Source organism: Tympanuchus pallidicinctus, unplaced genomic scaffold (genome assembly GCF_026119805.1).
Source record: "Tympanuchus pallidicinctus isolate F22 unplaced genomic scaffold, pur_lepc_1.0 scaffold12, whole genome shotgun sequence".
Lineage (NCBI taxonomy): Eukaryota > Metazoa > Chordata > Aves > Galliformes > Phasianidae > Tympanuchus > Tympanuchus pallidicinctus.
The window spans coordinates 5,361,196-5,385,980 of NW_026294637.1; the positions used below are offsets into that span (position 1 = coordinate 5,361,196).

The 24,785-nt window shown below is 40.9% G+C and overlaps 1 protein-coding gene across 7 annotated transcripts in view; it reads right to left on the bottom strand.

Moving 5' to 3' along the window:
* Positions 1-24,785, bottom strand: part of MCTP2 (multiple C2 and transmembrane domain containing 2) — a 126,805-nt gene that overhangs the window by 76,635 nt on the left and 25,385 nt on the right. For all 7 annotated transcript variants that reach the window (XR_008203869.1, XR_008203871.1, XR_008203870.1 and 4 more), the window contains exons 2-9: positions 22,392-22,495; positions 21,067-21,594; positions 16,916-16,975; positions 15,829-15,937; positions 6,199-6,341; positions 5,359-5,435; positions 4,023-4,134; positions 1,812-1,847 (exon numbers count right to left, since the gene is read on the bottom strand). Coding sequence is in view for 4 of the 7 variants with exons in the window: in XM_052672327.1 (XP_052528287.1) it covers positions 1,812-1,847; positions 4,023-4,134; positions 5,359-5,435; positions 6,199-6,341; positions 15,829-15,937; positions 16,916-16,975; positions 21,067-21,585 (1,056 nt within the window). In the remaining 3 variants the exon portion in view is untranslated. The remainder of the gene's footprint in view (positions 1-1,811; positions 1,848-4,022; positions 4,135-5,358; positions 5,436-6,198; positions 6,342-15,828; positions 15,938-16,915; positions 16,976-21,066; positions 21,595-22,391; positions 22,496-24,785) is intronic.

Below are 24,785 nucleotides of genomic sequence, written 5' to 3' on the forward strand. Positions count from 1 at the left end.
CAGCAGTGAAGGATATATACTGTGTAATCAACAGATAGCTAAATCATCCAATTTAACAGCTCTTGCACCAAAATGATTTAAAAGACAATATTCAGTCGCTGAAATCCTTCCTGCATAATATTCGTAACGAATGTGAAACTACTGTAGCTAGACTGGATTAACTCATCCTGCTGCTGTTTCTATTGTTGTCTGAAATGCAGCTTTTTTTCCCTGGAAAAACAAGGGAATGTGGACAACAAACATGAAAAGTATGCAGCATCTACAACAGCCCAGGTGAGTCCCTTCACCTGTCTGACACAGTCACATTGGGCATTAATACTACCAACAGAGGTACTACACATCTGGGGTGAAGCCAGCAGGAACCCCACAGATAATGTAACAATTCATTTAAAATAATCATGTTCCAAATCTGCTAAGTGCACTGAGATAACACAAAACAGCCAAAACAGAATATAGCTCAATTTTTCTCATGTAAGGGAAGAAAAAAAATGAGATATATTCATTTTTGCCCATCCTCGCAGTAAGTCATTTTCCTTGCATTTTTTTTTTTTAGGAAAAGAAAAGCTAAATATTACAATATAGGTCAGCTATAGTTCACTTCTAATGAAGTCAAGAAAACCATTCCTAATAGAAAACTTCTATTTGCTTAAACCTGAAGAGATGAAATTTAGATCTGTCTCAGTTCAGCTGCTCAAATGGAAAGTATATGGCCTTCATTCCTGCGACAACCAACCGGAGTCAGCTCAGGAGCCAAAAAGGAGATGAGTTTGTGCATGCATTACAGAGCTCTTCCCATTTCCCCTGCCCCCCTTATTGCTGTATCTTTATCTCGTCCAGCAACATTGTTTTCTACCCCATCATACTCTCTGGCCATTCTTCCATAACCTCTTGTGCCTTCCCTAGACACCTATATTCCCCACGCACACCATTTTTCTTTCTTGCCTTTATGTTCTGCCACAAACTGCTAGTACTGCTTCCACAGCCCAGAGTTTCCTAACTAAAGATGGTTATTGATGTACAGTACTAGTGTTTTAGTGCAGTAGCAGAATCAATAAACTAGGAAATACTGCTTTGTCAGATTTTGCCACTGCATGTCGGGAAATATTTTTAGTGCCTTTGGATGGTCACAGAGCTTTTTCTTTAGAGATCACACTGGAGCATGAACTATGTCTTCGCTTGGAAGAACTGAAGCTCTCCTACCCTCTAGTGACTGTAAATGAATAGAGCACAAGGTTGCAGCTTTCCCCCCTCCTCGTTTAAACATCACTTGCATCTCTCGCAACTTGGTCCCATGCCTTAGCATCTCAATTTTATATAAAAAGATGCCTCGGCACAAGCTGGAGTCTTGAGAAGTGTCAGACCTGACAATATGGCTTATAGCTGAAGGTCTAAAAAAGTGTGTGTATAAAAAAGATTGTTCAAAATGCAATGAGATACAGCATACAGTAGAAAAAAAACACACGACAGTGACCAAGACAGAAGTTTGGCTATTCTGCACAAAAAGGAGCAGAGTTTAAAACCTGTCCAGGATGAATTTACTCCCATTTTCAGATAGTTCAGACTCCTTCTACATTACTTTGCCAAATGAGGCCTTACTCTCATTTGCTGATAGGTGCGACCATAGAACATACTGCAAGAAAACCAAAGTAATTTCTCATCACACTGAAAAATTAAAAAAGCAAAGGGAATGGCAACTACCACACTTAGGCTGCACCTAGACTTCCAAAGTTATGATGCTTTTCAATTTGTTACAGAGGAGAGCACAAAGATTTGGGGAATAGACCTTTTTGAAAAGAAAAAGTATGAATTACCTTGGATGAAGATCTCTTCTTCCGACTTGACCATCTCTACTCGGGAGTCCCCAGCATTGTACCAAAGAGAACCCAGAGAGGAGAAACAAAGGAGTAAAATGGGGAAAGTTGTTCAGTAAAGTAATTCAAACATCAGCTTATAAAACTTACTGGAAAAGCTCATTAACGAGAAGGGCTTGGATCTACTACTGCATTAATTTACCTTCCTCCTTCATGGCACCACCGAAAACTCAAAATACCTGCATTGCACCAAAAATAAGAGGACTTAAAAAAAAAAATCAGGAAAAATAATCTGAGGGACAGAGAGCCATTAGTAAGAAACATGGCTTATACTTTTGGTGCCATCTGGTTCTACAGTAAGCTAATTTAAAAAAGAAAAAAAAAAAAAAAGAATCATCTTGCTGTTAAGTGCTAATGTGGACAGAGCCATTTCACTATTCTGATTCCAGTGGAAATGGCTGAGCAATTTGCATTTGAAATACGAGGGCTTAAAACATCATCTTTAAAAAAAATTACAGTGTGCACCAACTCTTCTATCATCCGCACTCTGAATGTTAACTAAGCACCCTAGAGTACCAAAAGCCTCTACTTGAAACCAACGTATTTTCTGTCTCATTGGCTAAGTCCACTTTATTCCATGTCTTCCTAAAAATCCCAGAAGAATTCCAAAGGTTCTTGTGGCTAAATTACTTTTTTCCAAAAGATGCTATGTTTCTGCTTCACCCCTTCCTTTAACCCAGTGACACTTGCCAACAACACTGTCTTGTACAAGCTCACTGGGGAATTCACATCTCGGATTGAAGCCACTGTCTTATAACACAGGCATACAAATACAGCAGCAGCGCTTTGACGTCATTAAGTCTTTAAATAATCACATACCAAAGTAGAAGTAAATGTACAATTATCATAAAATTAACAGAGAATTTCATGTTTTTTAAAAAAGGCAACAATCTGAAAGATAATTACTGAAAAGCAGGCATCCCATGTCAACTTTTCCTCATTTTGCTTTCAAACGCTTTGAAACACTTACATTTCTGTAACTAATCCCGTTTAGACTGTAATTTCATACCTGTAATTCAGTGTGCTGTAAACAGCAACTTCCATACTAGACTATACAGAAGACTGTAGAAAGATTTTTGTATTTATATTTCTGTTTCATATTTAAAACTAGGCTAGCTTGAAAACCAGAGCTAAGAAAATACCAAAGTGTGTCTTATCCCCACCACTTGCAAAGCTGCTCTGTGGACAGGAGAAACATGAGTTCACCAATATAGCACACTGTATCCAACACTGGTAGTAATCTTAGAACTTTAAAACAACAACAAATTCAACATACGTACAACATGAAATTTCAAAACTATCATCAGCTTTGAGCTGTTCACAATATCTGCCCAGTTTTTTTGTTGTTTTGTTTTGTTTTGTTTTTTTTGTCTTTTTAACATCAAAGCTGCACCATATTTCAGCATCAGGAACCAAGTTCAAGTGAACTCGAGTCAAGAAACTCAGTAGCAGTAGCTATGAGATAGGGTTTAGTAGCTTGTGGTACTAATAGGAATGGGAGGGTGGTTGGACTAGATGATCTTGCAGGTAGTTTCCAACCTCGTGATTCTGTGATTCTGTGTAGCAAAATCAGTTGTTATGAGAAATCTCTTCCTCTCAGCCAGTGTGTTCTTCCTGCTGCATTGGAGCAGTTTAATCTTGATTTTAAATCTCTACTTTCAGATGTTTTTCTTTGCTTGGTTTTTGTTGTTGTTGTTTTTTTTTCCCCCCCCCATGAACTGTAGTGTAAGAGAAAAGAATTGCATTCAAAACATAGGGTTCTTTCTCGGTGTTAAAATCTAAGCTCTTTGATGGAAATCAGAGAACAGCATGCTCTGGAATAGCAATTGCAAGAGTGGAAGATAACATGCACATGATACATGGAGAGCATTGACACAGTGCACTTCACAACTACAAGACAAAAGTATTCAGCTACAGATGTCTAAGCATCTATTACTCAGTTAAGTATGGAGTTGTTTGTTGTCTTTTCTTTTGTTGTTTTTTTTTTTTCCCTAAAGCCATCATCGATATCGATTTCAATATAGAGTTCTCTGAAGATGAAAATAAAGGTGGCATTTCGAAGTAAATCAGATTAGGTCAGGTCCTTCCCCCCTCCCCCCCCCCCCACCTCAACACATTTCAGCTATAAATTTAATTTCCTAAGCCACTTACATTTCTCTTGAAGTCTCCTTGCTTGACTGCTAGACTCAAGTTTAATACAATCACTCCCATGTCATCTTCTAAACTGTTGGGATCCTCCAGTTTTAAAACCTGTTCAGTAGTTCTACAAGCAAAAGAATAAAAAGAAAAAAAAGAAAAAAGAAAATATGTGGATTTGTTGTCTTCGGTTAACTCGAGTTCATTCCTAAAGGTCACTCTGAGCTGTGCAAATTTCAGCCTCTTGTCTGAATTCCCAATATTGAGTTTAAATATGAAAGCAGGAAGTCCGAAGGGTTCGCTGACAGTCCCGACAAAACGCACAACCCTTTTAATAGCACGTCCTATCATGATGTTATTACGTTACCTGCATTTCTTCAGATGTGGGTACAAGCTGAAATAAGTTACTCCTGCCTCCATTTCTCAGGTAAGAAGAGTGACAAAAACTTATCCAAGTGAATTTTCTAATATTAATGGCTGAGATTTGACTCGGGATACGTATTCTACCTTACCTCCATGTGCATTTGATCTCCCTCTGTGACTCAGTTCCCTCTCTGAAAACGGTAATGCTGACATTTACTTGGTGGCACTATCTGACAGATAAATTCATTAATGTTTCTGGAAACACACAAACAACAGCCATGGGAGCTATAATACACCCGCACAGGGAGAACTCATTTTCTCAAAAAAAAAAAAAAAAAAAAAAAAAAAAAAAAAAAGGAAAAAAAGAAGTCACACAGTGAGCGAGTATAAAAGAGAGAAATAAAACTTGAATTCCTGGCTTCCAGCTTCACATTCAGACCAAGCAGCAGTAGACAAAAGCGAAGGGCTTTGCCTCTGCACTAAATCAGGGCCAGATGCGGATGCAGCAGGGCTGGGTGGCTGCAGGGGGAGGATGGAACTGGGGGAGCTTGCCGGCAGCAAGGCAAACCACTCCCCAGTCAAATAATCTGCAGAAAAATGCACCCTGCTCTACAGGGGGCTCATAAGGGGTTCTCAGCTTTCTACCCCCTTTCTTCTGCCATAAATCCACCTCCACAAATTATTCTGGCGCAGCTAGAAAAAGTAATCCCTGCATATAGAAACTCGTTCTTATTTCTAGGTACAAAAACAGCAGCTTCTTCTGTCCAGGGCTCCATCCAGGTAGAACTGCAATCCAGTACATGATGCCAGATAAAACCACACCTATTCAGGATTTAGCTGAAGCTAATTTCTCATTTTTGAAACATGTTCCTCACCCTTCAATCGGAAAATGTTTCCACAAACAGATAAATTCCAAGCTATAGCATTTCACTGTTTTATCACGTCCCTCTCAAGTGCAATAACAACATTAATTAAATAATCATGTTACCTATTGAGTTCAAGTTCAGTGAGCACTACAAATGCCGAACCCATGAAGTCAGAAGAGGTTAAGTCTCGATCGTACACCTGGTAACAAAACAAAATTGATGTTTAGAATGTTCACATCACAAGGCAGTCTTATCCAGCTGATAGAAGAACAGATATTTTAAGGCTTTTCAGATCAAAGCTGAAATATAATTCAGGGCTAATTTTACATTTCCCTGCTTTAATTTGTATTTTTAGCTAAATATTTAAACAGCGTTTTCAAAGTATCATCTTAATGTTATGTAAACAAAGATGTGTGCTGCTACAGACTGTGCCTGTTCCTTTATGCTCTATGATGAAACGCTGCACAACATCAGGTAGTTCTTGCTACAGATGTTTTAGCAATTAGTGCTCACAACTGGTAGCCTGCAGTTCTGGTAACTGTAATGGTACTCATAATGAGAAAAGGCTTTGCTACTTGTCACGGTTGCATCCCAGGCAATAACTCTGTTCAATCCAGCCAAATTGCACTCTTAAAATGAGCGTATGAAACCACTATTGATTTCACCGAGTTTGCCCAAGCAAGGTAAGTTACAGCAGAATTGAGCTCTGTAGTCTTAAATATATCCACTCAAGGAATTTCATTTCAACTTGAATTTTCAGTGAACGAAAGCAAAACGTTCAAGTGAAATCTGGAAAAGACATACGTGCATTTTAATTTGAAATTGCTGAAACCCTTAAACCAGATCATGTTTTACACAATGCTACTATGTGAATAAAATAATCACTAGGTTTTCACAGCAGAAAACAATTGGCTTAGAAGGATATTTGTGTATCTTACACAGAATTAAAAACCAAGACTTACCTTGACCCAGAGTTTTTGATCGAGGGTCTGTACAGGCAGCACGACAGTCTCATCCCAAACTGGGTTTAGGTTCTTGTAGACTACCTTACTTTTGTATAGAGTTTTCCCATTCAGCTTGAATTTCACATACGGGTCACTAGTACCTGTGATAATTATAAGGAAATAGATCAGCACTGCCCCTGTGTAAACCCACAATCTGAAAATATAATTTACTAAAACCATACCTAACAACAACAATAAATAGTCTTTTAATATGCATTCACACGCATATATAGAAATTTCTACTTTGTACAGGAAATCAATTGAACATCACCAGAAAGTTCTCTGAGAGCAGACAGCAACATCTTCACAGTTTATTTGATCTCTTCCTTATTATTCTTATGGAGTGTTAATTATTCTTCAGTATCTTTGTTAGTATTTTGAGTAAAGAGCAAACAAGAATGAAGAAATATTTACAGGCCAATTAGGAACACAGACAGTAAAAGAGAAAATGTGATCCTGAAACAATAAATAGCCAGACCAAAACTAAAAGGCATTATAACTCTGGATAGGAGTGCCAAGGACACCAGTAACAATAGCTAAAACACCCATCAGGATTTCATCACTGGTGTCATTCTCCCATTTGCTTAAATCCAAACTTGAAGTTCTGCTGAAAAAAATATTGACATTATTCACCAGCTCAGGATAGAATCACATGGAGAACAGATTCTGTAAAGAAAACCAACAATACTCAGGTAACACGTTTTTTAATCCAAGCAGCACATCCTGCCATGGCCACAATGTCCCATATTTTTATGGAGCAGATGTCCATAGACAGACCATGAGGCTCGTGCCACTCGGCAGCGATAGACAGACTTGCAGCTGTCAGAGAAAAAAAGAGAAGAGGGAAACTGTATTATTATTATTAAACCAATGGTTTCTGCACTAACACCAATCACTATGGAAAATATTTAACTAGATGATTGATTTAGTAAGGCACACAGACTACAAAAAATCACAATTGCCAATAAGCGAAAGAATAAAATTGAGGCGTAGCATCATTTACAATTAACCGATCCCAAGTGCTGCTTATCTGTAATGTTTTTTGCCTGCACTGTACTTCACATTTAGAATTCCATTCCCCTGCTAACAGTTCCATATCAGCTAACCCAACAGATGCATCTGCACCGGGCACTGCAAGCTGCCAGTGCAGCCACCACCACAAACACTTCATTTCAAAGCAATGCTACCAGCACAACTTCAGACTTCACAGCTTCAAAAATAATCTCAACGTGTCCTCCCAGGTCACCAAAGAGCTACCAGTGATGAATGAGAAGATATGATCAATGCTATGTGAAGAAAGATGCAGCCTTGAGAAAAAATAGCTAAGCAAGAGCATCTATTTTGGCACTCAGGGACGCAGTGGGCATGGTGGGAACGAGTGGATGGTTGAACCTGATGATTTTAGTGGGCTTTTCCAACCCTAATGATCCTACGATACTATCTGGAAACAAATAGTAAATACCAAGAAGAATGGTATGTCTGGGAATATACAGAGTTATTTTTAAGAATTATAGAAAGTTTTTATTTTGCTTTCACTTCAAAAGTGATAAATCACAGAGCCCTGTCCAGTTCTGCACGTAAGGGGTGTTTCATTCACAGAAAGAAAATACTGATTGGATTTCAAATACTACCCACAAACAATTCTTTTTTTAAATAGTAACTGCTGAAATCAACTTTTCTGTTGGGAAAAACATCACACACAAATACAAACTTCTTTTCCTTCTCCTCTGAGACAGGATAGCAGCAAAGGGCTGATCTAAAGGCCAGGGAAGTCAGAGGTCAGCTTCTCATTGGTTTTAGTGGGTTAGGAGTAGACCTTCCACTCGGATACCTATCAAAACTATGATTGAAGTTCCACATAAAGCACACGGCTTAGAAACAGCACGCTTTACACAATGAATGGAAATAGTAAGATAAAACACAGCTCCGCTATGTGGGTAATGGCCCTCAGAGGATTTACGGGTTGAGAAATGACATCACTGAGCTCTGGGGTGTTAGCTTCTCCCAGCTCCCAAGATCCCAACTCTGTTCTGCTTTAAAAGGAAAAGAAAAGATGGGTAGGAAGAAACTGCACGCTCAAAAACAATAACAGTAATAATGACGTCCGGAGCCTATCCTGTCCACAAAATAGTAACCAGCTTAGATAAGGAAAGCAGTTGATGAAATTAAAGCATGAACAGGATTGAAGGAGGTCTGTGGCTGTAACTCAACTGGTTTTGGCACAGAAAACCCATGAGAGAGGGCAAAGCCTAAAAAGACAAAAAGAGGAGCTGAAGAAAGCAAAGAGCCAGCAAGTTCTATATCTGCCAGCACGAAACTCCAAGCCCTTTCTCCAAGGATGGGAAGCAAGAGGACCATATCTAAGTAAGCATCCTAATTGCATTATTGCTCTGAAAGCTTTCCAGATCATTAATAAAGGGAAATAAAAAGAGGGGGAAGGGCTGTCTGGTGCTGTTCATGTGAATTAGGCTTTAGCAGTCTTTCTTTTTAAAAACACACATAAGAGGAAAAAGAATACATACAAATACATATATATATATATATATATATATATATATATATATAAATATATATAAAACAGTGGGGAAAAAAGCTGTAATAAAAAAAAGAGGCCTTTAATTAAATAAGATTGCCACACTGGGATCAGGCCTTCATGCTTGTCAGCTTACTCTCAAAATAAACATCTCAAACCTGGGCCTCAGTGGTGTCACTTACTCCGGCAAGGCACACTGGGTAATCCCTCGCTCTCTTGACAGCTACATAATGTTCAAACTGTTTCACGGGTGAATGGCGGCACTTGCGCAAAAGAAAATATTAATGCCTGGAATTAATAGAAAAAGGGATGATGGCTTACAAAAGCCAAACAAGGGAAAGGTGTCAAGTTAGTGCGGTGTTAATTGTTAGGGAAAATAATTGTGAGCGGGCATGGGTTTCGGCAACGCTTGGCTGTCGGGCTGTCAGAGGGGTAACGTCTCAACTAGGCAGGCAGGGGAGAGGGGCCAGCAGTGCGGGAGAGCGGCTCCGACATCCTACAAATGACAGAATGGCACCTCTGTGCCAGCAGGCAGATGGACCTCAACCTCTGACGTGGCAGCTGGACACATACCGGGGCTCGGTGGCATTTCTTTGGGCTGATCGAGTTAGGCAGGAAGGCTGGATGGAGTGGGTAAGGCACTGCAGCCCTCTTCGAGGCTTTCAGGGTTTCCCTCACATAGTGTTGGCAATGCTGCTGTATCTCCCTGGGTCACTGCGCTTACTTCTGGTGGTCTTTAATACGCCCCAGATTGCTTTCAGGGTGTTCAGCGCAGGGTAAAAACAGACAGGGGATGAAAAGCGGGGCAGGTGGGGTAGCCATACCTGATGGGATGAATAGCACAGGCTGCAAATTACTGTCAACTGCAGCTGAGCTCAAGGTTTGAACCCTTCTGGATTCAAGATCAGACAGATATTTGCATCTATTAAATGCTATTAATTAAGGACAATCTACAGTCTATCCAAACAGTAAAGCTTTTCAAATCAGTGCATGGTGATTTATGAGATGAACTGATCTAAACTGATCTAAAAGGAGGATGTTTTAGCTTTCTATTAGACAAAACAGGTGCTCAAGATACTCTGAAGAAGCCAGGCCATTAAAAAAAAAAACTTTTGAGAAGTGACCCCCCCAGCAAAGGCAACCAAGACAGTTAGCAGAAAAAAGAAAAAATAAAAGGATGACTTCCAAACAACAACCAGCTGATCATTCTACCAGCTAGACCTATTTTTGCACATGAACATATCAAAAGGGATGCTCACCTCCATTCTTTTGCCTCTCTTATCTCCCACTACAACTACAAAGACACAAGTGCAGGCACAGCAAGCCCCAGCTAAAACCTGGGCAAATTCTGTGAGCCAAAGTGGCTGAGACACAGCAGCAGGACAAGGTTCAGCGGCACAAGAAACTGTTAATGGCGTTTTTAAATGGATACTGCTGCCCTCTAGCAGCCAGCAAGAGATGTGCCACATCAGCCATATTAACAGTATACACCTTTGATCCATAATTAGAAAAAAAAAAAAATAACATCAGATCCCATATGATTTCAAACCACACTCCATTTTACAGCAGTAAACTTACTGGAAATATAGCATATGAAACAAGTTTTGTTACATAAATAAAGTTACCACTTAGTTGCATTAAAATCCTGAAAGCTCAAAGCAAAAACAGTGTGAAACATTATCCAGACCATTTCAAGTTCTGGTTAAAATCCTACATTTGCATCTTCAGAAGGAAATGAAGGATTTATTTTATATGCACATAAAGAATGGATTTCTTATAATCTTCCTAGAAATAGAATTACTGGAGTTATTTACAACAAGTAGTAAAAGATGTTTTATAATGGAACACACTCTTTAAATGGAGAACCACTGTCCTTGTAGTGAAATAGCTGAGATCAAGACTTAAAGGGGAAATCAGGAAGAAAAAAAAAAAAATGTAATCTGAAAACAGGAAATCCAGATAATTTTAGAAAGTTTCATGCACAGCAAATTTTAAGTGACCAGACGGAAACAAAACATTTCTCGAAAACAAGCACCACCAATACACTCCAGGGGAAATTAAACCAAAAAAACTTAACAACATATGAGAAGAATGCATGCAGATCTGTACGTGAAGAAAAAAAAAAAAAAAAAAAGGTAAAATTAAGGATATTTCCAAATGATAGTTAAAAAAATAATCCTTACAGAAACTGGATTCATCGCAGCAGCACAAAGCACTGCAGCACGAGCTGCTGTATGCAGAGCCATGCAGAACCCAGAAAACATCAAAAATGAGTACTGAAGCCATTCAAATCCACAGCGTTTGTAAATTAGTCATGATTAAGCCTTTCAAAAAGAAGTGTGAAAAGTTGCCTAATACATCTGAATAATTAATAAATCTGAAGAGCTAATGATCTAATTGCAGATACCCTGAAAACAGAGAGAATTTAAATTAATCAGTGTGTTTGCAGGGAGTGATTCAGCCTAATTGCTCTGAGCATTTGCTTTCCAAACAATGGATTTATTCTGTGCAAGCCGACAAACCCCTAAGTCTTGTGCAAAGCCATCCAGCACTGCCACCACCGCAGAGCTGGGCAGGAGACAGCCCAGAGCTATGGCTGGTGCAGGTGTACAGCAGGTGTGTTGGTGCTTAAAGAAGGAAATGTGTGCTATCCTGTCCCCTTTTCTCTCCATTTGCTTTCTTTCAGCCCCTTTAGGTTCTGTGAGGCAGCTCTCAGGTCTCTCTGGAGCCTTCTCTCCTCCAGGCTGCCCATCTCTCAGCTTGTCCTCATAGTGGATATGTTCCATCCCTTGGGTCATTTTTGTGGCCCTCCTCTGGATGAGCTCCAACAGGTCCACCTCCCTCCTGTACTGAGGTCTCACAGCAGAGTAGAGGGGCAGAATCACCTCCCTTCCCTGCTGGCCACAGCTTTGGATGAAGCCTAGGATACATTTGGCTTTGTGGGCTGTGAAGGCACAGTGCTGTCTCATGCCTGCCCTTTGAGCAGAGATGATGGGATTCAGACAGCAAGCAGACAGCCCCTTCTGCACTCCTGCAACCTGCACTGCTCCCTTTGTGCAGTCACTTCCCACACTCTACTGTCTGGATCACGAAAGAAAAGAAATGAGAACAAAACCACAGCGTAGCAGCAGGAAACAATCAAACCCGAGAGGAAGAAATGCAATAGGACTGCCAGGGTACAAAGAACTTGTAAAAATCTAGAAAATGCAAAACTGTGCAGTAAAGAGAGAAAAAAAATCTGTTAGAGCAATGCAACTGAGGAAAAACAATAAAGAGAACGACAGAGACTCACCAGCTGACATCACATCTGAGAAATGTATTTCTCATAACCACAGCGTGTAACAGAAGTAAACATACACTCCAAGCCTGAAAGTATGGAATTTAGAAGCATGAGGAGCTTCTCACCCTTAAATGCACTCCAAAATATCTGTGTTTTTTTTTCGCAGTAGTATAGTGGAGTTTGTCAACAGAAGGAAGGCAACACCTCCCTGCAGCTGTGACGCCATCTTGCTGCTCAGTGTCACAATGAAGCTGTCCTGTGGAGCTGGTTGGTCCTACAGATAATAACAGGCACAGCCAGAGCATCCCAGGACCAGAAGAGACTGTGACATTTCAGAATTTGTTAGATCAAATCACACAAACATCAGGCATCCCTCTGCCAAAGCGAAGTGGAGGAACAAGTAGAAATGGGCTCCACCTCCTCCCAGTTCAAAGCACACAGAGCTGGGAGTCGTGAGCTTCACAGAAATGCACTCAAGGAGGCCATAAAGCTACCAAACGCACCAACAAACTAACAATATTTGGAACTGGTGGCTTAGAGTGCTTAATATTTTGTCAAAGCCAAATAAAATGTACCGTAATTTTTGCTCCTGCACAACTGAGCAGCGTTGCCCAGATATGCACATTTCAAAAACGAAACGCATTTTGCTTTGTTACCATTTACAGTATTAAAACTACACAAGTCACAAACTCCTCACCATTACCATTATGTTCCTGGGTTATTAGTAACAAGAACACTACACAAAGTGCACAAAAAGCAAAATGTTGGCATTGGGTTGGTATCCACACACATTCACAGTGTTTGGTTCATTAGTTGCAGCTGTAAATAGGGGAGGACCCACGCAATCTGCCATGAGGCACGATGTACCCATTGCCACTCTCCAAGCACACCTTCCTGTCTCCTTAGGCAGTCTCTACTGTATGGCCATGGTGGCCTGTACCCCAAGAAGCATAATTGAGAAGCAAATAAACCAGATTCCAAGAAAGCTGATGGTCAGTGAGCCCCTAGGAGAGGACACTGCAACACTGATCAGGAGAGGGATATATTTGGAGCATCTCTCAGTTCTACCAAGTCAAGATCCTGCTCTACAGTTCTTTCCTCCCTTGGCTTGGATACATAAAGACACAGACAGCTGAAAAACAATGGGAGAGGCAAAAGGTGAAGAAAAAAACAGAAAGGAGTAGAAGTTAACAGATAATATTATGAAGGTAAATAAAGAGTGAGAAAAATCTGACTAAGTAGAACCAAAGGAAACACGTCCCTAAAAGAGTATGCAGTGAGTGAGAGTTCAGAAGAGTATCTGCAAGGTTTAGAAAAAAGTGAAGTCACACCAGTCTTAGAGCAGAACCATTCCTCACCTTCACACAGCCAAGTGCAATTACTGCCTTCATTACAAATGTGTAACAAGCCAACACAGGGAAAGACATGAACTTGCTAAGAAGAACCAGGACTATCCAGCAACAGCTGTTTTCAATGGCAGAAAGATATTTTCTCTGCCAAACATCTTAGATGAATACATACCTACACACATGTATTAAAGTGCCCAATGCAACTGAAGCCTCTGCCCTGAGGCTGGCAGAGGCTGCAGACAAGGCAGCAAACAGGCGGCAGAGGGCAGCAGGGACACACGGAGAGGCTTCTGCTGCTCCTGCAAGCCCCTGAGCCTCAGCAGGAGCTGTTCAGGGAGCTGCCAGGGAGTTTACATCGAGGGCAAAAGTGCAGGTGTGAGAACACGGTAGGGCACCACACAAGTGCAGTTTTCTTTGAGCAAACACAAAGCTTTCCTGAAATATACGTCAATGAATTTGATTCCTGCTCAAAGTCTCTTTTCCCCCCAAAGCAATTGCTGTTACTGCAATGACCAAAAGCAAAAATGCAGGCAATCTACAAAACTGATCTAAAGCTGAAGATGCTGGTAATACACTCTTCCTTCAGGCTGTTGTTTATATGACAACTTTTTGTCCTTTCGTTTCCATCACTTATCACTTACCACCAAGTATGACCACTGTATGTGAGCCAATGCTGCTGAACTCCTACTCACAAAGCCTGACATCCCTGCTACCTACCTGAGCATTTTTGCAGTTGTTCACACAGTGTCGACCAGAGGATGTTCAAACCCCCAATACCCACACTAAAATACATGACAGCAACACAGCATTTACCCACTGCAGAGTTCTAGAGAACCCTGCTGCACGTTAAAAGAATACGTGGTGAACAGGGTTTGAAACCATCACACAGCCGTGTCAGACAGCTTTCCTTGGTTAGATCTGGGGGTTTCCTGTTTCCAAAACATGAATGAGCACAGTTTGGCCTCCAGCCCCGGCTCCACAACCAGACTGAAGGATGCACTGGCTGCAGACAGCATGTTCCTATAGTCAAACTATTGGAGTGGGATATTACACCCCAGCTCAGCTGCCATATCTGGAGTCACAGTGAGGGAAAGAAGGGAAGTTACATTCTCCCAGTCCACAAGTTTTCTGAGGTTTCCTCATGTTGGCTTTGCTCATCTCTCCAACAACTTCCCACTTATAAGAACACACTGCAAAACCACCAGCAGCTAGAGCTCAGACCTACATATCTCACAAAGATCCTGAGTAACCAGTAGGACAGCACAGATCGATATGGATGTGCATCAGGCATCACCACTACGTTTTCCTGAAGAGGCCACCAACATGACTGTGCCTGAAGAATAAACTGAGTCACTATTTCCTCCACATCCCAATGTCCATTTAAAGAAAATAAAAAAGCAGGAATTTTACTGAATTATTTACCACCTCACAGTCTTCTAAATGAACAGTCACCTGCCACAAAAGTGACAGACCCAAATTGATTTTTCTCCCTGATTATGCTGTTTCACCATTGTACAAAGCTTTGTTAAAGCATTTGCACTCTTATGCAGGAAACCACAGCCAAGAGCAAACTGTTCTGTCTTCCACAGAAGTCCTCCTCTACTGGAATTGCTCATTTATAGTATCTTTTCTGTAGAAACAGCTGGATGTGTTCTGGCTTGTGAGGCTTGCTAGTAAACTGATGAACTGCTATGCTGTCAGGAAGTACGTGCTTCTGACTGAAGAGTGATGATCTTAATCTAAGTATTCATTTGCTCCCTCCAAAAGCTGGAAGCTAGGAGGGAAAATGTAGCATATGCTTGGCCGAGAGTTACTGCTTGGTGAAGACATGGAAAAAGTTAACTGAGATAACAGAAGATGGAAATCCCAAAAGCAAGCACCCATATGAGGTTAATTAACCCATGCAGATTCTTCCAGATGCAAACCCTCACAAGCCTATGGCTAGTTCAAGCTTATCTCCTTTAAACCTGTATGAATAAACCCTATTCCTTCATTTCAAATCGTAGTTGACGTTAGATAGGGGGTAGATTTGGTTTACACCCCTACTCTCACAGTTACCCTTTCACTAAAATCTTCACAAATAACCCAAAAAGCACTCCTAGAGCATGCTACTTCATTTATCGCATTCCAAAATTTTTACTTTAAGCTTAATTAGAACTCAAGATTAATGACTGCAGGTGCTAATTACAACAAGGGAGGGGTTTTGCAGCTGCACAATCAGGCAGCAAACACAGGGCAGCTCCCTCCCCTGTGTATATAAGGTGGACAAACCCAGGTGTTGAGTGCTCTGATCTGGACAGAAGTCAACAGCTTGTTGCATCAGAGATAAGAAAAGAAGCTGACGGTGCAAAGTGCAGCAGAACTCAAGTCAGGGAAAGCACAGTGGTGCAACTCTTAAAAGGAAGCAGACGAAAGGTGTTGCTCACCGCAGCGATCTCTGATAACCAGGTTTCGGCCTTCTTTCAGGTGGATGGTCAGCAGGTAAGCAAAGGGGCTGGGCAGGTGGCTCAAACCATCACTTCCTTCCTCTGCACCCTAAAATGAACAGAGAAATCAATCCCTGCTGCACGCCTCACCAGGCAGACACATGAACAGAGCAGGTCTTCTCACAGACCTTTCAACGGGGAAACCTTTACAGTGCACTTGTCAGAAGAAGAAATAAAGATGTTTTTCTGAGACTTTGCTTCATTATGTAAATAACGAAGTATCACTGTCAGGTAAACTCACAAAGCCAATGAGGATTACACCCGAAAATGGGTTGTGACAGTAAATACCATAAATGCATGAACAGGATTTCCAAATCCTAGAAACTTCGTGCATTTTATTTTTCTAGCTGCCTCTTCCTTGCACATTCACAATCAGGTAATGAACTCGTGAGGATGTACACACTTCATAAAGCTACTGAGCAGACTGTTTTTATACAGCTCTAGAAGATTCAGAAGCAGCAGTGGGCAATGCTAATTATGAAGTTTTGTCATAGCAAACTCAGTAATTCTTGTTCAGAGTTGCTGCCAGTGTTATATCCCATGTCCCACCACCATCCAACTGGCATGTTTGGTGAAAGCAGCCACTGGATAGCCCTGGGGAGGTTAACAGAGAACAAAAGCAAAGAAATTCTTTCAGAAACAGCAAACACATTTCACATCATGATGCACGTGTCACAGCTGTCAATGCCTCTTCACACTATCATAAAACTGTCATCTATTTCTTAAACCCTTTATCCATGTTAAGGCATTTGAAGTCTTCACTATGATGCAGTTTATTACTGGGACACTGGTTGAGTATTTAAGCCGACACTTTCATCAGTTATTCACCACAGAACATTTCACAAAATTACAGAACACTCTATTTAAAATATTTGTGTCTTGCACTGCCACTTCCATCTTGCCTGTTTTGTTGGATTTTTTTTGGTGGTTTTCTGTTTATTTTTCATCTGTAAGAAGCAAAGTAGCAAAGGACCTGAAGCTAAAAATATGTTTCCATTAAACAGTCTCATCAGGTTAAAGAACTTACCATCTGGTCATCAAACATTTGAGAAGATACTGACGACTCTAAATCCATTCCTCCACATTCCTATAAAAAAAAAAAAATACAAAGAATTAGACAACAGTAACATAAGGATCAAGGAAATTCTCCTAATATCCCTAAAGTCTTAATATTAGTGAAGAAAACCCTCGCAACCATTTAAATTATTTGCTAAAACATATTTATACTTCTGCACACAAGCTACCAAATAATTTGGATGGGAATTTTTTTTCCTTGTTTTACAGTGATTGCATACTTAATGTGACCTTCAGTGTGATCTAAGTGCTTGCTTCTAGTGATTGGAAGAAATTCTCCACAGTAGAAGACTGTGCTTCCAGTGCTGAAAGTCCTTAACAGAAACTCCTGATGCCTGCAGGTTACTGCATCTGGTGACCCACCAGTTGAAGTTGCAATGCTGACCCATATTCCTGGACAGAATTTAATTTCTTGAATCTTCAAGTTTCCCCTGTAAGATGAAATAGGAAAAATTCCAAAAGCCATGGCAGCAGCAAAGATATGCTGGAGCTGGACAGTGGGTGGTACTCTCATATCACTCCCATTTTTCTTTAATTGCCAGTAAGTTAGGGTCTAAGACATGTTTTCTACAAAATCCCCTTTGTGTGTTTTGATTTAGAGCCCTCTAAACATTTGGCTTATACTCAGTAACTCAGCTATACAGGTATACAACATGTTTAACTCCAAGGGATGGAAAGACCATAAAAATACTAATAGTAATAACAATAAATAGTCAAAGGGAAAGGGGGAAAAAGATGCTGGATGTGTACTTCCCCACATTCTGTAGTAACTGGAAGGTTCAAACGATTGTTATTAGAGCACGTTAGAGGAAGTCAAACATTTCCACCTAAAACTGACTCACACAAAAACTTGAAGCTATGGTGGGATGGTGTCTAGACTGCTCAGACACACGAAGGGTTCACTCCATAGTAAGGACACCACTGATGCTATTTTGTCTTCCAGAACAGTCTACCATGGTCACTTACACTGAAGAGGATCTACACGCAAAGAGGATCTACATGCAGGGGCAACTCTTTGGTTTAATACAAGGCAGTCACATTCAAATTCAAATGGCAGTCCATTCAAATGCAGGAATTTACTGTAAGAACAACCACTTCACTCTACAGAAATGCACACAAAGTGGAATTTGATCCCCATGTGAAAATGCTATTGCGTGCAGTGTGGTAGCATCTACGCCTCTCTGATGAGAGCTGCATTGAGTTGAGCAGCATAAAAAGAAAAACAGAAGCAGCTTCTGGATCACACATAAAACCAAGATATACTGACATGCTAAAATAAATACAAGCTTCTATGTAATTATTCTCTCCCTGTCCCCGAATACATACATTACATATCAGGAAGCACAATACTTCTGTACTGCAAGTAAAATTTTACTCGCATGACAGACGAAATTTAACATTATGGTTCCCATAGTAATCATAACTTGGCCACCTTGCAAAAACACATTAGAAGTAGAAAAATTATTATCATAAAGAGCAGCAGCAGAGTTTCCTTGCACAACAGAGCTGAGTTACAGCTGCTAGGGGAACCCTAACTTGAAATATCCTGACTAGTATGCATAAAATCTCACTTGTGTGCATTAAACCAAGTACTTCTATAGTAATCTTTGGCTTCACAGGAATCCCCTACAGGCACCATCATTGCTACTGATAATACTTTCACTTCACAGCTTGTTTTGCATTGCATAAACACAGAATCAAAACTACATTTTTTTTTTCATTTTATCTTCATATAGTGTAAAGTGCTATTATTCTAGGTAGCTGATTGCAACAACATCACCAAATAGAGATGAAAGTTCAGCTGAAAATTTATGCCTGAAATCTTGATTTTAATTAACCACAGAGACAATTCTGAACTTAAATATGAACAAATGAGGCCACATTCACCAAGCGGGTCATAGTCCCAAATGTGTCTGTGTACAAAAGTAAAACAACAGCACACGCAAGAATACATACAAAGCAACCAAACTTTTCTCCTGACTGGGCTACAATCTTTACCATCTCCTGTTTGGTGTGGAAGAATGATTCAAAGCACAAGTTCATCAAGTGCATCGGTGGGCGGACAGGGCTTGGGGTTGCTAATGACAGAAAGCAAGTGTTAGAAGATGAAGAAATGGTGTTAGTGCACTGCAGCAGTGATGCACGACCATAGGCAGAAAGCGTCCGTAGAAATGCCATTATCTCATCTGCAACCCGAGCAAATGAGGCAGGGGTTAAAGGCTACATCAGTAACTCCTTCACTCTTCCAATTTGTTTAACTTGCTGCAACAGAGGATAAAGTAAGTAAATCTCTTAGCAAATTCATATGTGGTGCGTGTAGGAGAACCTTTGCTGACGACGGAATACCCCATGCACTGTCAGCTCCATGCTGAGCATTTAGAAGACTGAAAACCACAACTCCACACTGAGCTCGTGCGTGAGGCTCAGGAAGTATCTCACGCTATTGGGTGACCAAAGGAAACCAGGAAATGAGTGGGTGGCATGTGACAAGCAATTCAGGGGGAAAAAAGCTCAACCTACATCTTTGCTTTTTTTAGTTTATTTTGTTCCAGGGATCTGCCTTCCTTTTGATTTACACCTCGCTGCTCAGTAAAGGCTGCTCACAAAAGAATGAGTTGATTGTTGTGCTCTCTACAGCAACCTCAACTAGTAGGTATGCAACATGCTGTTTCAACCTGAGGCACACTGAGCACAGATTTTGTGCCTGTTCAGTCACGTAGAAGAGCTAAACATGAAGAGATTGACATTAGTATTCCTTATTTGTTGCTACATTCACTTGCTTCATCTTCTTCTGCATTTAAAAGTTGCTACTGGAGGCAGATAACAGATAGAAAGGCAGAGTATTCACACAGAGCAATGGTTTGGTATGAAACTAAATATTAAAATGTTTATATGCATAAACACACACACGTACACTGGGATTGATGTTAATGCTACAGAGAATAAGACAGATTGCTCTGCATCTGGAGGAAACTCATCCTGAAGTTAATCTATCCCATCACTACACAATTGCCACCTTCTGCTGAAGCACTTAGCTCACCCAAAGTCAAGCAGGTTTCGGGATTACTTTTGGCTCTGCTGCAAATACACTCAATGAATATTAGCTCAGAATCTGTTGGTCTTTAACAGCAGGAAAGGATTGCTGATATCACTACAACAGCATGGAAACAAACTCCTAAAATGACACCACGTCCATAGTCTCCAGACAGCTGTATATGCTGATTAACCTGAGATGCCACTATATGAGGTACTGCAAAGAAATGTAGAATATCCTGAGTTAGAAAGGACCCACAGGGGTCACCGAGTCCAACTCCTAAAAATAAAGTTACATACTACTTTAGCTAGTTTCAATGCAGACAACAGAAAGCCAGCAAGCCAACAAGTTTATAATTTAGTAACTAGAAGCCACAGTTGCTGGCTACTTATGGGATATGTTGCATCACAGCAGGCTGGTGCTAGCGACAGGAATGCACAGACCTTCGAGATGCAGAACAAGTGGTTTTCTACCAGCAAAGATCAATTTCCCTTGATTTTGAATGCAGAGCTCAAAAGATAAATTTGCCTGTGAAATCACCAATCTCAAAGGAGAGCTTTACAACAAAATATGTCTTTCATTTTTGCATCTCAGATGACAAAATCTGCCATCCCAGTGACAGTCCAACTATGGGAAAATGGCCTAGAAACATAGCTCAAAATCTAACCTTTCTAGTGATAGCTCCATTGGAAGAGATACATTTCCACAACACAACCAAAACAAATTCTGGCTAAAATGTTTCAGACAACCATCATGCACCTGCAGATTCCCCACTTCAGGTCAGGCAGGATTTACTGTTTCAGGACAAATTAGATGAGGATCCTGGAGTTCCAGAGGCACTGCCACAGAAGCACTGACCACAAGGGTGGTGAGAAAAAGATGTTATTTTTTTTGCTGCTCCAGACTGACAGAATAGATAGCTGAATCTCATAATATCATGGTTGGTTTATGCTCTTTTTTTTTCCCCCCTTACTCATTCCTGGCACAGGGCGCCCTTCTCCATCCCTTTATAATCCACTCAAATAAGCCCCACAATGGCTGCTCAGTGTGGCTAATTCCAAGCCCCTTACCTCCATCATCTCATTTGCCAGCTCAGTACTCAGGTGGGCTCTCTGCAGCAGCTCCAAGAAGTCATCACTGGACGGTCGCTTCCCCTCGGACACAGGGCTGCCTGCCATAGGCACATCCAAGTGGGCCACAGCTGGCTCCGTGCACGCAGCTGAAGCCTGCAGCCACGGCCAGTCCTCTCCCTCTGGCCTCATCGATGAGCTCCTTCTTTTCAGAGACACCATAGGCCTGGGGGCACCACGGGGGTAGCCACTGGACAGCATCTGAGTGCTTGAATAGGTTGTTTCTTCTTCCATGAGAGTCTCCACCTCCAGCATGTCAGGCACCGACACGCTGAGGCGTCGGTCCAGGGAGCGGATCTTGCTCACCACCATCTTGCTCGACCTCTTCTTCGTCTTCCTCACGCTTAAGTTTTGCAGGAACGGCCTCGTCCTCTGCTTCAGGGACCCCCAGACAGATGGTTTCTCCAAGTCCATGGCTGCACATGGAACTTCAGCAATGCCTCTGGTACAAAGCAGCATCAGTGATTCCTGAGGGTGATTAAAAAGAATGTAGGAAGAAGGCAAGTCAATCACGAGAACAAACAGCAGTTGAAGATTATGATTCATGTTGCATCATCTTAAAAACTTTCAGTCATTTTTCTAAGCGGTAAAAAGAAAGCACGCCACAAAGTATCAGTAAGTGCTTCCCAGTGAAATCTGGTAGGTAGGTTTAATTGTTGAGGGGGAAAACAGAACAAGTAATTAATCCTACACTAAAATGCAACGTCTGTCCTCTGTTTTATGACTGCTACGAGGAGATACTGTATCAGTTATTCTGCCAAGTGCCAACTAGCAAAAAATTGGTGATTAATCCCATTTCAAAATGTTTCTGTACAAAACTTACTGATGGGAGTTGAATCAAAATAACGCTAGCACACAAAAAAAGGTGGCAAAGCTGACATTGCAGTTTCTGATGATGATTTTCCAGGCTATGCACATCTTTGCTACTTCATAAGCTATGAGAGTTCCTACGTGACTTACAGGTGGATAAGAGCAACACAAAAATCAGCTCCACAAAAAAAGGGAGTGAGGCAGAAGAGTCTCCTGATGTAACATCAGAAAATCCATGTAAGACCTAAAAATATTCTCTTTTGTTACAGCATTCTCAATGGAAGTCGCCTCTGCACAAGTAATATTCCTCATAAAGAAGGAGGTTGAGAGAAAACGAGGACAGAAACAAACAGAAGGAATTAAAGATTCTGAAAAACTGCTGGTGGACTCATCTCTCATCTATACCTGCAACACTGATGGGTGACGAGAAAAAGATTCAAACCAAAATCACTCACTGAATCTGCATTGTAATGCAAAGGTCAAACGGATGCCTCTGTGCACAGGAATATCCTCAAGGACAGGGTCTTCCGTGGCTGATAGATGAACAACCATCCTTATTCTGAAAAGCAGAAAGTCGAATCATCATCCAAACTCATTAAGAAAAATGCTAATGAAACCTTCAAGATCTGCTCTTTTACAGTCTCTGATGACACATGTAACACAGCTTACTTCACATACCTGCATCAATAGCAATGTATACTCATTAATTTCATGATTGCTGCTTACAAAGCCCACAGCACATTTAAATACACACAGTTGAACAAACCGCACAGTTTACCAAAATTAACTTAATCCACTATTATCCTGATTGCTAAGGAAAACATCAGAATGATCAGAAAGCAGAAATACAACTGTGCATAAATTTAGATAGAGAAACCACTGTCTGCTCTCTAAGACATCTACTCTTACATTTCATTAATTTGAAGGTTGCATTATTAACTAATTTAAGTTATGTTATGATTATCCTCACCATACTTGCAATGTTTGGGCATCCGCAAAAAATTATTTTCCTGCACTGTTATGCAACCAAAACTATACAATCATCATAGAATTATACAATCCCTCCTGCCTCCATCTGTGTTGCTATACTGATGCTCTCATCCATACTGCTTGCTACAGAATAGTTATATTCAATACAAAAAATAATAAGCTATTACAGCACTACATGCATGCAACTCATCAGTCTCAGAGTTTGTCCATACAAGAGTGTGTGCTGGAATACATACATTGGCTAAACACAGTAGTTACATCTCTAGCTCCTGCAGTCATGCCCAGCATCAAAGCACACATGAACAAACTGGAATTATTCTTTCCTCACAGCATCTCTGAGAAGCAAAACCAATGCTGAAGCACTCAGATCCCCATGCAAGTTCACCAGAGACATGGCTCAATTTGCTCACCTTCGCTGACAGCTTCCTCTTTCTTCCCTCTTTAGATAAAAAATTCATAAAGCAGTTACAGGCCTCCCTGGTAGCATTTTATCACATAAGAGAAATCATTAGGCCAAACATTTGCACAAAACATTATGAAACACTACTGCTGGGACTCATTTAAACAACTCCATTAATGCCAGCACTCCCTATGTTGTTTATCTACATGCACAAAACCTGCCAAAGTGAATTCAGCGTAAATAAAGGCAGGACCCAGCTCACAACACTCACCTCCCAAGGCTCTTGCTGCTTCCCATTCCCTTCCTGTTATTCTCCACCCTCCTCAATTTGACGACCCACTGCTATGGTTTTTACTCTGTTTGCTTAGAGATTTTGTTTCCTAGCAGCACTCCAGTTCCTGTAAGTTTTACGCAGTTCCATTCTTCTAGGTTTTTTTCATGCTACACAAGTCCACTCAGCAAGGATTGCACGCAGGGACCACACAGTATGAGTCCCACTTGCATTCAACCCACCATGAGCAAATTATTCCCCAGGGCAGAAAAACCATGGTGGAGGGAAAAGAAAAAGAAAAAGAAAAAAAGGAGAAAAAAAAACATAAAAAGTTTTTGGTTTTTTTTTTTTCCAGGACAGCAGCAAAGATGCTCCAGCATCTGCCACCAAGCAGTGCTGGCAGTACTTGCTGTGTAAGGAAAGCAGAGGGATGCCTGAAGTGAGGCCAGAGAAGCTGTTTAGCCAAACCCTGCACTGCCAAGAAGTTTGGCCATATTCCACCCCTGAATCCACACACCCACACTCCTGCTGTAACTGGCACTTTCATTTTATAAACGCTGTCATGACGAGCAAATTAATCCAAATGATTGTTGTAAAGCACAAACGAAAAAATTATTTTGCAACAGCAAGTGTCCTGGTTTTAGAGAAAACCAGCACAAATACAGTCTGAAGTGCAAATTCAGTCTGACATCTGCCAGATGCAGACTGGCAATTTTTTCACTTCCCCACTTCATACAGGAAAAAAAAAAAAAAAAAAAAAAAAAAACAAAACCAACAACAAACAAAATCACCCTCAAGAGCAGAAACTCATTCCCCAGAGAGAACAGGGCAAAGTGAGGGATGGGGACCACCACACAACCCAACCTGGTACTCGATCCAGAGGTACCCCATGCCCAAAAAGCACACGCTGACTTGCACAACTGTTGCTTCTATTGAACATGGGATTGCATTGCTAATAAATCCAGTCCATTCTCTCTTCCTCCATCAGTCATCCTCTATTTTTCTTTCCCACACTGAACAGCATCAATAAAAAATTTTGTAGAGAAAAATTGCCCATTTCTTGTAAAAGCACACTCTCCATGTCAACGTGTTGCTCACTCACATACTCCTTATCTGCCATAGGCCAGAAGCTTTTCCTTTTCCTTCCACCCTCTCAGAAGTTCAGTGCCAAGCTTATCTCCAAAATAG